The following is a 14,427-nucleotide window of genomic DNA, read 5'->3' as shown; positions in this document are numbered from 1 at the left end:
TATAATTATACCTAATAAGTTAGCAGATTTTCTCAACACCTATAAAGAGCCTGGCCCTTTGGTAAAACAAACTCATCAAGCACCTCTGGAAAGGAATCACACCTGGAATCAAGAGAAAATTTGTATGATCAACTTTCGAAAGGTTATTTCAGATTTACAGAGGGAAAAAGTAGGTACTGATAAGAAGTGATGTTATATCTAGATAAACTGTGTATTGAACAGATCAAGGCTGGGTAGACGTAGGACTGCAAACAACAAGAAAGACTTGAATTCTGAAATAGTAAGAAAGTTTATTTTTATTTCATATCTTAATAGAATGAGTGATTCAATTAAGATAACAAAATAGTTATAAATAGGAAATGCTCTATTTAACATGTTTCTTACTGTTTAAAATTACTCCAAATGTCTATTATAATTTAAGAACTTCCTTGAAGATTAACCTTTCCTTCCTTCTCTGATGCTATATTTCATTTGGAGACCCTCTGTTCTTGGGTATTGGCTAAGCCATACTCAGCTTTACATTTAAGACAGCTGGGCATTACTTAAGTTATTTTATTCTTTGAACTGTTAAAATATGTTCTGGGGGACTTCCCTGGTGGTCCAGTGGTTAAGACTCCATGCTCCCAATGTAGGGGGCATGGGTTCGATCCCTGGTCAGGGAACTAAGATCCCACATGCCACACTGTGTGGCCAAAAATTAAAAAATAAATAAAATATGTTTTGGGATCTCAATTTTCTATAATATTTTCAGGATTTTGAGAGTGTGGAAGAGGAAGGCTTTCAAATTGTTGATAAAATCATCTGCCAAGTAAAGACAATATATAATGGCATTTTATTTATGTGGAGATCTTTTGTCAGTCTAATTCAACTATGATGAATACAGCAAAAGAATTCATAAGTGGGCTTCCCTGGTGGCGCAGTGGTTGAGAGTCCGCCTGCCGATGCAGGGGACACGGATTCGTGCCCTGGTCCGGGAAGATCCCACATGCCGCGGAGCGGCTGGGCCCGTGAGCCATGGCTGGTGAGCCTGCGCATCCGGAGCCTGTGCTCCGCAACGGGAGAGGCCACAACAGTGAGAGGCCCGCGTACCGCAAAAGCGACAACAACAACAAAAAAGAATTCATAAGTAAAAAAATAAGGCCATTGTGTAACCAAAATAGATGTCACAGAGATCTATCTGAGCTTTATGCAATAAAGCTCATACAATTTACTCAAAGAAGTTCTTTTACTAAGTGCTTCTTACTTTTAGACATAATTATAACTAGCTTGCCCTCTGTTTCCTAGAATAGAGAAACCAGAAGCAACAATTAAGAGAGCAGTGGGATACAGATGGCCAACAAACACATGAAAAGACGCTCAACATCACTAATTATTAGAGAAATGCAAATCAAAACTACAATGAGGTATCACCTCACACCGGTTAGAATGGGCATCATCAGAAAATCTAAAAACAACAAATGCTGGAGAGGGTGTGGAGAAAAGGGAACCCTCCTACACTGTTGGTGGAAATGTAAACTGATACAGTCACTATGGAGAACAGTATGGAGGTTCCCTAAAAAACTAAAAATAGAACTACCATATGACCCAGCAATCCCACTCCTGGGCATATACCAGGAGAAAACCATAATTCAAAAGATACATGCACCCCAATGTTCACTGCAGCACTAGTTACAATAGCCAGGACATGGAAGCACCTAAATGTCCATCAACAGAGGAATGGATAAAGATGTGCTACATATATACAATGGAATATTACTCAGCTATAAAAAGGAATGAAATTGTGCCATTTGAAGAGAAGAGGGTGGACCTAAAGACTGTCATACAGAGTAAGTCAGAGAGAAACAAATATCATTTAATATCGCTTATATGTGGAATCTAGAAAAATGATACAGATGAACTTATTTGCAAAGCAGAAATAGAAACACAAGATGTAGAGAACAAACATATGGATACCAAGGGCAGCAGGGGTGGGATGAATTGGGAGGTTAGGATTGGCATATATATATACACTACTATGTATAAAATAGATAACTAATGAGACCCTACTGTATAGTACAGGGAACTCTACTCAATGCTCTGTGGTGACCTAAATGGGAAGGAAATCCAAAAAAGAGGGGCTATATGTATACGTACAGCTGATTCACTTTGCTGTACAGCAGAAACTAACAACATTGTAAAGCAACTATACTCCAATAAAAATTAATAATAATAAAAAAAAGAGAGCAATGGGAAATGCCAAAATGGTGGCATTAGGTGGATGGGAGAGAAGTAAAGCAACCTGATTTGCAAAGATGGTGGTGATAAAAGCAGAAAGCAGATGTGTATTTAAAAAGGCTGGCAGCATAAGACCATTTAGGTGAGGGACTCTACACATCATAATAACCACTAAGACTATCAGTAAAATAACTACTACAGGGAATGATAACACTGAATCATTAAAAATGCTTATGTTATGCTTACTGTAATCTAGAATGACTTCCTTAAAATAGATAAAATAAGGCCTTTGTCCTTTAAGAAGTATGCAGAAAGTAATTATTAGAGAGGAAATACTACAGCCATATGGGCTTATCTTATCTGCATATACACACACTAAAGCTTGTTTATAATTAAATAAGAATTATTTCACATGGACTCATTTATAATTCTGTCTTACAGCTTATCTGTGAATGTATGAGTGTTTATAAACGTTAAATTCTAATTCATATGCTATACATATACATATTTCATTAACTGTTTATGGTATAAAAAACCAAATCTCTTTGCAAATGGAGAAGGCAAAAGAGGAGATACACATTAGATATAAGTTATAAAATTCTATTTGATTATAGTTTTAAGACAATGTTTTTTTATTTTTTAGGCCACAAAGCTTGAAAAAGTTTTTGATCTACCACTGTACTTACCCAGATAAGTTGATTTCACTTCTTTTTTGACCATGGCGATCAAAGATTTTCACAATATGATCAGCTCTAAAAGCAATCAGAACACAAAGATACGATTTAAGTGTTTATTTCTCTAAAGAGTTTTTTTATACACCCAACTGATTTTATTTTCTCACGATAGTTTCATAATTTATATGTAAAAAGTTATTACCAGGGAAAAGGTTCTATGAATTGTGATGTTAATGGAAATATATTACTTTTCCCACCATTCAGTCATCACCCAAGAATTTCTACTGAACAGATAGTGTAGTTAGGTGGGCATACAACCATTTGGAGTCAGGACGATTTACCAACATTCACTGATTTCTTACCCTGTTACTGCAAGGTAGTTTCCTGATGTTTTCTGCCAGGTAAACTTTATTGGTGTGCCAAGCCAAGTCTTTTCTAGCAGTGAGAAAACACGCTAAAAAACACAATACAATTTCTGTATTTTCAAAACATACAATTAAGCATTGGTCAGAAAAGATGTCAAAACATGATAATGAAAACAGTAGGATTCAGGATGGTGAAGGCTTATGCTAGAGCTTACCCAAAAGAAGTCAACAATGTAACAAACAAAATGACCAATCAACCAACCAACCAAATAATCACAATCTGATCGGTAAAGTATGGACCTCAATACATATGGGAGCATTTACTATATAACGTTTTTGCTTTTGAATGTTTTCGAATATTAATTTTATAAAAATGTATGGCTTTAGTGTTTTATAGCTATTAAAAATTTAAATAATTTAAACTTGAACTTAGCTAATTATTAATAGCATAGATTTGGGGAGATTAAATTTAACAAAATTGCTATTAAAAATATTAACTCTGATAGAAATACAAAATGTCTATATTTTCTTCAAAATTATTATTTTCCTTTCCCCATCAGTTACATTTACTTTATCATTCAGTGTTTAATTTGGCTATTGGGTGGACACTTTTTCAACTGAAAAATCATTCTTTTCACTTAGACAATAAAGAACTGTGTATCCAGTATGGAAGCCACAAACCACATGTGGACTTGGAATTTTATTGAGGACTTGAAATGTGGGCAGTCCAAATTTAGATGTGCTGTAAATATAAACTACACATGGGGTTTCAAAGACTATAAAGGAGAGAATGCAAACTATCTTCACTGATAACTTTCATACTGATTACATGTTGAAATGATAATATTTTGGATATACTGGGTAGAATAAAATATATTATGAAAAGTAATCTTACATGTTTCTTTAAAAACATTTTAATTTGGCTACTAAGATTGTTAAATTACATTGGCTCACATTATATTTATATCAAAACAGTGCTGATCTAGAACATCTAGGAACTTAAGAGTTTGGGATGAATAAATGTAGATTTTAACATTAGGTTAAATTACAGGTTAAACAATGATGCCTATATCTAGGCATGTGAAGTTTAGAGACTACTGCAGGTGGCTTGACAGTCTGAATAGCAACACAAAACTCTTCAAATGGTCAAAATTGAACAGCAATCACAGGCATTTACTATGTTAAAGATTAAATCCACCTGTACTGAAAACAGGTGCGCTAAAATCACAGGTGCATCCAAGTTTCGTGAAGCATGAAGACACCCTTAAAGAAAAAAAGAGTATAAAAGCATCTTACTTTTGCAATTTTATGACCACATTGCCCTGGAACCCCTGCATGGAAGTGAGGGGTCCCTAAACTTGAATTTTACCAGCTTCATGGTAGACCTCCTCTGGCTGTGACCTTATAAACTATTTTTCTTCAAAGGAGGTTTATAGACACTCCATACACATACAATGGACCAGAAAAGGTGCTAGCTTCACAACCAGAATACCAACGTTTATATTTGGCTTTTTATTTATTAGCTGTAGGGCTTAAAGCAGGTCGATTAAATTGCCTCAAACACAGAATTCTCAACTGTAAACCAGGAATAATAATATCTCCTTACTTCTGGTACTTCATAAGTCGTGAAGAGCTTTAGAAATGAGTTAAGATTACCAGTCTGTCAACTGCAATCTCCACATTAATAGCCACCAGAACTTATAAAAATTAAGCTTTCCATTTCTTTGCCGGATCAGGGCCGGGGTGTGTGTGTGTAAGGGGATATTGCTCGGTAAAGCGAAGGGTGAATGATCTGTAGCCAGTGACCCGGGAATGGGGTTCACGAGAAGCCCAAGCCTAGAAACCGTGCGTGCAGAGGATGACGCTCTAGAGCTTGAGACCTGCGTGTGCAGATTTCCCCGTGAATAATGTACATCGCCACCAGGTGATCTGTAAATTGCACCAGTCACAGGCAATACAATTTGGGATTATTTTTTCGCAGGCTTTTCACTCGTTTTAAGGCGCTGAGCAGTCGCGCGGCTTGCCAGGTGTTTAGCTGCAATAAATGAGGCAGCTCCTGACACCCGAACGAGTCAACTTCACCGCGACCCTCCAAGCGCTTTCACACAACTCGTTCTTTCTACCGTGCGAAGTTTGGGTTCTCTTCAGATCCAGTCTGCTCATTTCCAGCCGTGGCGGGGTTCCCTCTTCCCCCAAAGCACGAACCCCAGCCGCGGTCCCAGAAATGAGAGGCCTCCCTCCCCGCCTTCTCTTCAATTTTCCTTCCTATTCCCTTGTTCCTTCAACTTCGCCCCTGCGCTCCCTTCCCCACTTCTCACGCACTCGGGAGGACGAAAGGAGATCACAAGCTCCTATCCTCAAAGCGACTCTTGGCGGGCTTCTTCCCGCTCCCCCGGGGTTCGTAAGTTATTTACCTTCATCTCAAAGCTCGAGCAGCCGCGCGATCTGGCAAGTGCGCAGGCGCACGCAGTCTCCTTCAAGAAGGCTACCGCGTTCCCGTCTCCCAGGAGACTGCGCGAGCAATGGCCAATCAGCGAGCGCCAGCTGAAAACAGTGCCTAGCGGCGACCTCCGCGAAGAAGAGCGGGAGGTGTGGACTGAGATCACGTGAAGCCCGAGAAGCAAGGCCCAGAGAAGTTGAACCTCGCGAGGGTTTGCAGCGCCCTTGCTTTCTGGCTGGGCCCTGATTGGATGCGACCCAGGGGAGGCTGACTCTATGAGACGTTGGAAAGCGCCTGCGTAAATTTCGGCCCCGGCTGCTAAGAAGTCAATAGTAGCCAGAGGAGGGCGCTGAGAATTTCAAGAAAAGAAAGGAACTGAGTGTGGATAAAAGGAGGGGGGAGTTGGTTCATGGGGCAATACTCTTAAGCAATCCACGCAAAGAGATCACTCTGAAGCTATTCAAGGGATGTTAAAATTGAAGACTGATTTCTGCTGGGGATATATTTGTATCTTCAGATGTTTAAATTTGGGTGCAAGACCTGCACATTTAAACGGAGATTTTTTTTTTTTTTTTTTTTTTGCGGTACGCGGGCTTCTCACTGTTGTGGCCTCTCCCGTTGCAGAGCACAGGCTCCGGACGCGCAGGCTCAGCGGCCATGGCTCACGGGCCCAGCCGCTCCGCGGCATGTGGGATCCTCCCGGACCAGGGCACGAACCCGTGTCCCCTGTATTGGCAGGCGGACTCTCAACCACTGCGCCACCAGGGAAGCCCCGGGAGATGTTTTTAATAGGTGACTGAGTGAAGGAGAAAAAGGTTAGAGAAGTAGAAATTCAGAAATTGTCCTTGTAGTATTTAAAACAGAGTGAATGGGACTTTTTTAGATTTCGGGAATGTGAGACAAAATTTTACCTTTACCTTTGGGGCCTGAGAATTAAACTGACATAAGACCAATTAACAGGGGAAAAGCATACAAATTTCTATGTATTATGTTTACCTGATATGAGAGAATGAGTTAAAAAGAAAACAAAAATCCCACATCAACATATTAATTTGGGGGGGCATATTTCCCTCTATTTTTTGCCCCTATGTATACCAATTTTACTATGTATTTATAATTATGGTATTTATGTGTGTATTTAACACATTTATTTAGGTCAAATAATATAACACATTTATTAGGGTGCTTAGTACTGAGCAGTAGAAAAGCGTACAATCCTAATAATTTTAGTTTCCCCATACCAAGAAAATCAACTTTTTCCACTCCTTCCACTGCTTCTGAGGCTGAATCATTTACAAAAATTGGTTCTCTAACTTTACTGTGTATCTGGTAGGTTTAGTGGGTGTCAGACTCACCTAGAGGGCCTGTTGAAACACAGATTGCTTGGTTCCACCTGGAGTCTCTGATTTAGTCCTTCTGGGGTTGATGTGGAGGATTTGCATTTCTAACACATTTTCAGGTGATGCTGATTATGCCCATCTGTGGATTACACTTTTTTGTCCTACGTGTTATACTAAAAACAGTCTGTATTCCTTTTTATGTTGATTAAATTTACAAAGCAACAAATCTTTTCCAAGTATATGCCTCTGAAAGTCACTTTTCAATTTATTATTTTTAAGCACAAGGAGCATTTGGTATTATTTTAGATAAAACAGGGATCCTAATTATTGCCTAGTTTTTTGTTTTTTATTACTCTGTTTTTCTCATTAGGCTAACAGAATAGGCAGGATTTCAACAGGTGGATAAAAGAGAAAGGATACTTAGAGGTAATGAGGTACAAGGTGGAAGATGCAGACAAACTGATTTGAACCCAGTAACAACCAGTTAGTAACAGATTATGTACTTAACTTTCTCAGCTTCACTTTTTTTTTAATTGAAACATATATTTGACATATAGCGTGGTATAGATTTAAGGTGTACAACATGTTAATTTGACGCATTTACATACTGTAATATGATTGCCATTGTAGCAATAATTATCAGCTTCACTTTTCTTTCTTTTTTTTCTTTTTTTCTGGCTGCACCTTGGCTTGCAGAATCCTAGTTCCCCAACCAGGGATTGAACCTGGGTCATGGCAGTGAAAGTGCCAAGTCCTAACCACTGGACTGCCAGGGAACTCCACCTAAGCTTCACTTTTATTATCTATAATGGAACTTGAAAATTGATAAAAAATATTTTTAGTTGTGGTATTCTTCTGGAAGTTTTTGTAACCTTGGAAATATGTGTATCCTTACCTAAATACAAAATTTTATGTAAAATATTTGGGAAAGAAGAGAAATACAGCTTCCCATTCTAAAATTTAAGAACCAGGAACATGATTAAACCTGTACATCTGGGAAAGGATCTGGTGTCCATTTGTGGGGAGAGATTCACTGAAGAGTTAGCCAATCTGTTATACAATCTATGGGAAGGGGTAATTCTAGAGTGCACAGAGCTATTTTTTAAAATGAACTATACAACTTAAAATTGATTCCTTATTTAAGTATAAATAAATATGTTATTATAGTAATCTTCAGGAACCTCTAATTTATCTGGAAAAGTATGGCATTATGAGAAAGTATTTGCCAGAATCTGGGTAAAAATGGTATGAAGCTTCTCAAACGGATATTGAGAAAAATGAATAACATAACTTGTTATAATATCAGAAAAACGTTTTTCCAAAGAGAGAAAGAGGAGAGCTTCCAAGGTGAAGAGAAAGCGGGATAGCATGGGATTGGGGATGGAAAATAATGACACTTAACACTAAGTACAGATAAAGAAACTAGGAAATTTAGGTGGAATTCAGATTTTAAAGATAAATAGATATAAATTCAGAAAGTTTTTATTGCATACTACACTTCCAGGAAATGCCAATATTGTTTGATCATCTTATAATTTGCCTCCAGTTTATCATTTACACTTCCAAACTTTAAAATGATAGCCATTTGAGGAAATAATTTCCTACCAACAGTATATAGAGGGTTTCCCTGGTGGCACAGTGGTTGAGAATCTGCCTGCCAATGCAGGGGACAGGAGTTCGAGCCCTGGTCTGGGAAGATCCCACATGCCGTGAAGCAACTAGGCCCGTGAACCACAACTACTGAGCCTGCGCATCTGAAGCTTGTGCTCCGCAACAAGAGAGGCCGCAACAGTGAGAGGCCCATGCACCACGATGAAGAGTGTCCCCCGCTCGCCGCAACTAGAGAAAGCCCTCGCACAGAAACAAAGACCCAACACAGCCAAAAATAAATAAATAAATAAAACAAAAATTATATAGAAAGGAAGTCTAATAAGCCTAACAATAACTAGAGAAAGACAGTGTATTCAAAAATAATATCTGGGGCTTCCCTGGTGGCACAGTGGTTAAGAATCCACCTGCCAACGCAGGGGACACAGGTTTGAGCCCTGGTGCAGGAAGATCCCACATGCCACGGAGCAACAAAGCCTGTGCGCCACAACTACTGAGCCTGCGCTCTGGAGCCTGCGAGCCACAAGTACTGAAGCTCACACGCCTAGAGCCTGTGCTCTGCAACAAGAGAAGTCACTGCAATGAGAAGCCCACACACCACAACAGAGTAGCCCCTGCTCGCTGCAACTACAGAAAATCCGTGCACAGCAACAAAGACCCAACAGCAGCCAAAAATTAATAAATAAATAATAAATAAATTTATTTATTTAAAAAATATATATATATAATTGAATATTCAAAATTAAGCCAATTATTTTTGTCTAGTTCTGTGCCAAGCATGATTCTAGATGCAGATACATGGCTATGAATCAAATAGCCAAGGAAATTAAGAAATTAAAATTAGTTCTGGGAGATGGAGTCAAGATAGCTGTGTAGGAAGACATGGAGTTATCATCTCCCCACAACTAGGGCACCTGCCGGCCACTGGTGGGGGACTCTGCTGCCCATGGAGACGGGAGGAACCCCAAAGTGAACCAGTGTGGTGTAGGGAGACTGAGGGGGTAGGAGAAGTGGAGCCCAGGGGGGATAGGTGCCCCTGAGACCGGGGAGATCAGGAGAGGCAGGTGGGAGGGACTCTCCGGGAAGAGGGGGAGAGGAGTAGAGGGTGATCGCCTGGCCCACCAGGCCAGGGAGCCTGCTGAGCTACCAAGCCAGTACTGCCCCCTCCAAAGCCCCATACAGGCCGTGTGGGTCCTGGGGGCAACAGGAGGGAGGCTAGGAAGATGAGGAGAGGCAGGCGGGAGGAGCCCTCCAGGAGGAGCGGGAGAGGAGCAGAGGGCGCTGGCCTTGTCCACTCATCCTGGGAAGCCTGCTGGGCTCCCAGGTGAGGTCCCCTGACCTCTGAGACCAGGGGAAGGGCACAACTGGGCCCCTTCTGTTCCTTGAGCCTAAGCCACACCCCCCACATCCCCCAGGGCCTTTTCCAGCCCTGTGGGTCCTAAGCATTGGCCCTGCCCTCCACCCAAACCTCGCCCTTGCTTAGGACCCACCCTCCACAGCCAAGGTCTTCCCCCCTCCCTTTTTTTTTCTTTTCCCTCCTCCTCTTTTTTACTATTGTGGTACTCATGTACCTTCTGGTTGTTGATTCATCTCTATTTTAATCTTTATACTCTTCCTAACATATCTGTTAGTTTCCTAGAGTAATTTTATTTTTTACTTTGTTATTTTTTTTTTTTGCCACTCCAGGCAGCTTGCAGGATCTTGGTTCACGAGCCTGGGGTTGGGCCAAAGCTCCTGCGGTGGGAGCTCCAAGTCCGAACCACTGGACTAACAGAGAACCTCAGATCCCAGGGAATATTCATCAGAGTGAGGTCTCACAGAGGTCCTGATCTCAGTACCAAGACCCAGCTCTACCCAATAGACTACAAACTCCAGTGTTGGAAGCCTCAGGCCAAACAACCAGTAAAACAGGAACACAATCCCACTCATAAAAAAAAAAAAGAGAGACAGCAAAAAAATACATCACAGATGAAGAAGCAAGGTAAAAACCTACAAGACCAAATAAATGAAGAAGAAATAGGCAATCTACCTGTAAAAGAATTCAGAGTATGATAGTAAAGTTGATCCAGAACCTCGGAAATAGAATGGAGGCATGGACTGAGAAAATATAAGAAATGTTAACAAAGATCTAGAAGGACTAAAGAACAAACAGAGATGAATAACACAATAATTGAAATGAAAAATACACTAGAAGGAATCAGTAACAGAATAATTGAGGCAGAAGAATGAATAAGTGAGCTGGAAGACAAAATAGTGGAAATATTTGCTGAGAAGCAGAATAAAGAAAAAAGAATGAAAAGAAGACAATCTCAGAGACCTCTGGGACAACCCTAAATGCACCAACATTCAAATTATAGGGGTCCCAGAAGCAGAGAAAAAGAAAGGGTCTGAGAAAATATTTGAAGAGATTATAGTTGAAAACTTCCCTAACATGGGAAAGGAAATAGTCACCCAAGTCCAGGAAGCACAGAGAGTCCCATATAGGATAAAACCTAGGAAAAACACACCAAGACACATATTAATCAAACTAACAAAAAATAAATTCAAGGAAAAAATATTAAAAACAGCAAGGGAAAAACAAAATATAACATACAAAGGAATCCCCATAAGGTTATCAGCTGATTTTTCAGCAGAAACTGCAGGCCAGAAGGGAGTGGCAGGTTATACTTAAAGTGGTGGAAGAGAAAAACCTTCAACCAAGATTACTCTACCCAGCAAGGATCTCATTTAGATTCAATGGAGAAGTCAAAAGCTTTTCAGACAAGCAAAAGCTAAGAGAATTCAGCACCACCAAACCAGCTTTACAACAAATGCTAAAGAAACTTCTCTAAGTGGGAAACACAAGAGAAGAAGAAGGCCCACAAAAACAAACCCAAAACAATTAAGAAAATGGTAATAGGAACATACATATTGATAATAACCTTGAATGTAAATGGATTAAATGCCCCAACCAAAAGACACAGACTGGCTGAATGGATACAAAAAACAAGACCCATATATATGCTGTCTACAAGAGACCCGCTTCAGACCTAGGGACACATACAGACTGAAAGTGAAGGGATGGAAAAATATATTCCATGCAAATGGAAATCAAAAGAAAGCTGGAGTAGCAATACTCATATCAGATAAAATAGATTTTAAAATAAAGACTGTTATAAGAGATAAGGAGGGACACTACATAATGATCAAAGGACCCAAGAAGAAGATATAACAATTGTAAATATTTATGCACCCAACATAAGAGCACCTCAATACATAAGGCAAATGCTAACAACAATGAAAGGGGAAATCGACAATAACACAATAATAGTAGGGGACTTTAACACCCCACTTTCACCAATGGACAGAGCATCAAAAAAATATAAACAGGAAAATACAAACAGACCTATCACAAATAATGAAATTGAAAGTGTAATTAAAAATCTTCCAACAAACAAGAGTCCAGGACCAGATGGCTTCACAGGCGAATTCTATCAAACATTTAGAGAATAGCTAACACCCATTCTTCTCGAACTCTTCCAAAAAATTGCAGAGGGAGAAACACTCCCAAATTCATTCTATGAAGCCACCATCACCCTGATACCAAAACCAGAAAAAGATATCACACAAAAAAAGAAAATTATAGACCAATATCACTGATAAACATAGATGCAAAAATCTTGAACAAAATACTAGCAAACAGAATCCAACAGCACATTAAAAGGATCATACACTATGATCAAGTGGGATTTATCCCAGGGATGCAAGGATTCTTCAATATACGCAAATCAATCAATGTGATACACCACATTAACAAATTAAGGAATAAAAACCATATGATCATCTCAATAGATGCAGAAAAAGCTTTTGACAAAATTCAACACCCATTTATGATAAAAACTCTCCAAAAAATGGGCATAGAGGGAAACTACCTCAACATAATAAAGGCCATATATGACGAACCCACAGCAAGCATCATACTCAATGGTGAAAAACTGAAAGCATTTCCACTAAGATCAGGAAAAAGACAAGGATGTCCACTCTCGCCACTCTTATTCAACATAGTTTTGGAAGTCCTAGTCATGGCAATCAAAGAAGAAAAAGAAATAAAAGGAATACAAATTGGACAAGAAGAAGTAAAACTGTCACTGTTTGCCAATGACATGATAGTATAAATAGAAAATCCTAAAGATGCCACCAGAAAACTACTAGAACTAATCAGTGAATTTGATAAGGTTGCAGGATACAAAATTAACGCACAGAAATCTCTGGCATTCCTATACACCAACAATGAAAAACAGAAAGAGAAATTAAGGAAATACTCCCATTTACCATTGCAACAAAAAGAATAAAATACCTAGGAATAAACCTGCCTAAGGAGGCGAAAGACTTGTACTCAGAAAACTATAAAACACTGATGAAAGAAATCAAAGATGACACAGATGGAGAAATATACCATGTTATTGGATTGGAAGAATCAATATTGTGAAAATGACTATACTACCCAAAGCAATCTACAGATTCAGTGCAATCCCTATCAAACTACCAATGGCATTCTTCACAGAATTAGAACAAAAAATTTTACAATTCGTATGGAAACACAAAAGACCCCGAGTAACCAAAGCAACCTTGAGAAAGAAAAACGGAACTGGATGAATCAGGCTCCCCGACTTCAAACTATTCCACAAAGCTACAGTAATCAAGAAGTATAATACTGGCACAAAAACAGAAATATAGATCAATGGTACAGGATAGAATGCCCAGAGATAAACCCATGCACATATGGGCACCTAATTTATGACAAAGGAGGCAAGAACATACAATGGAGAAAAGGCAGCCTCTTCAATAAGTGGTGCTGGGAAAACTGGACAGATACATGTAAAAGAATGAAATTAGAACACTACCTAATCCCATACACAAAAAATAAACTCCAAATGGATTAAAGACTTAAAGGTAAGATCAGACACTATAAAACTCCTGGAGGAAAACATAGGAAAAACACTCTTTGACATAAACCACAGCAAGATCTTTTATGACCCACCTCCTAGAGTAACAGAAATAAAAACAAAAATAAACAAATGGGACTTCATTAAACTTAAAAGCTTTTGCACAGCAAAGGAAACCATAAACAAGACAAAAAAAACAACCCTCAGAATGGGAGAAAATATTTGCAAATTAAACAATAGACAAAGGATTAATCTCCAAAATATACATACAGCTCATGGAGCTCAATATCAAAAAAACAAACAATCCAGTTAAAAAATGGGCAGAAGACCCAAATAGACATTTCACCAAGGAAGACATACAGATGGCCAAGAGGCATATGAAAAGATGCTCAACATCACTAATTATTAGAGAAATGCAAATCAAAACTACAATGAGGTATCACCTCATGCTGGTCAGAATGGACATTATCAAAAAATCTAGAAACAATAAATGCTGTAAAGAGTGTGGTGCAAAGGGAATTCCCCTCCTGCACTGTTGGTAGGAATGTAAATTGATACAACCACTATGGAAAACAGTATGGAGGTTCCTTAAAAAACTAAAAATAGAACTACCATATGACCTGGCTATCCTACTACTGGGCATATACCCTGAGAAAACCATAATTCAAAAAGAGACATGTACCACAATGTTCACTGCAGCACTATTTACAATAGCCAGGACATGGAACCAACCTAAATGTCCATCGACAGATGAATGGATAAAGAAGATGTGGCACATTTATACAATGGAATATTACTCAGCCATAAAAAGAAACGAAATTGAGCTATTTGTAATGAGGTGGATAGACCTAGAGTCTGTCA

General features: G+C 39.0%; 1 protein-coding gene across 1 annotated transcript in view; it reads right to left on the bottom strand.

Annotated features, from left to right (window-relative positions):
* Positions 1-5,722, bottom strand: part of WDR19 (WD repeat domain 19) — an 83,687-nt gene extending 77,965 nt beyond the window's left edge. Inside the window, exons 1-3 of the mRNA XM_030881051.2 lie at positions 5,668-5,722; positions 3,251-3,342; positions 2,901-2,966 (exon numbers count right to left, since the gene is read on the bottom strand). Coding sequence (XP_030736911.2) covers positions 2,901-2,966; positions 3,251-3,342; positions 5,668-5,673 — 164 coding nt within the window. The 5' untranslated portion in view covers positions 5,674-5,722. The remainder of the gene's footprint in view (positions 1-2,900; positions 2,967-3,250; positions 3,343-5,667) is intronic.
* Between the last annotated feature and the right edge of the window lie 8,705 nt (positions 5,723-14,427).

The sequence above is a fragment of the Globicephala melas genome, chromosome 5, assembly GCF_963455315.2.
Source record: "Globicephala melas chromosome 5, mGloMel1.2, whole genome shotgun sequence".
In the NCBI taxonomy this organism is placed as follows: domain Eukaryota; kingdom Metazoa; phylum Chordata; class Mammalia; order Artiodactyla; family Delphinidae; genus Globicephala; species Globicephala melas.
Note: the sequence above shows the minus strand (reverse complement) of the source record. Positions and strands in the feature narration are given on the sequence as shown.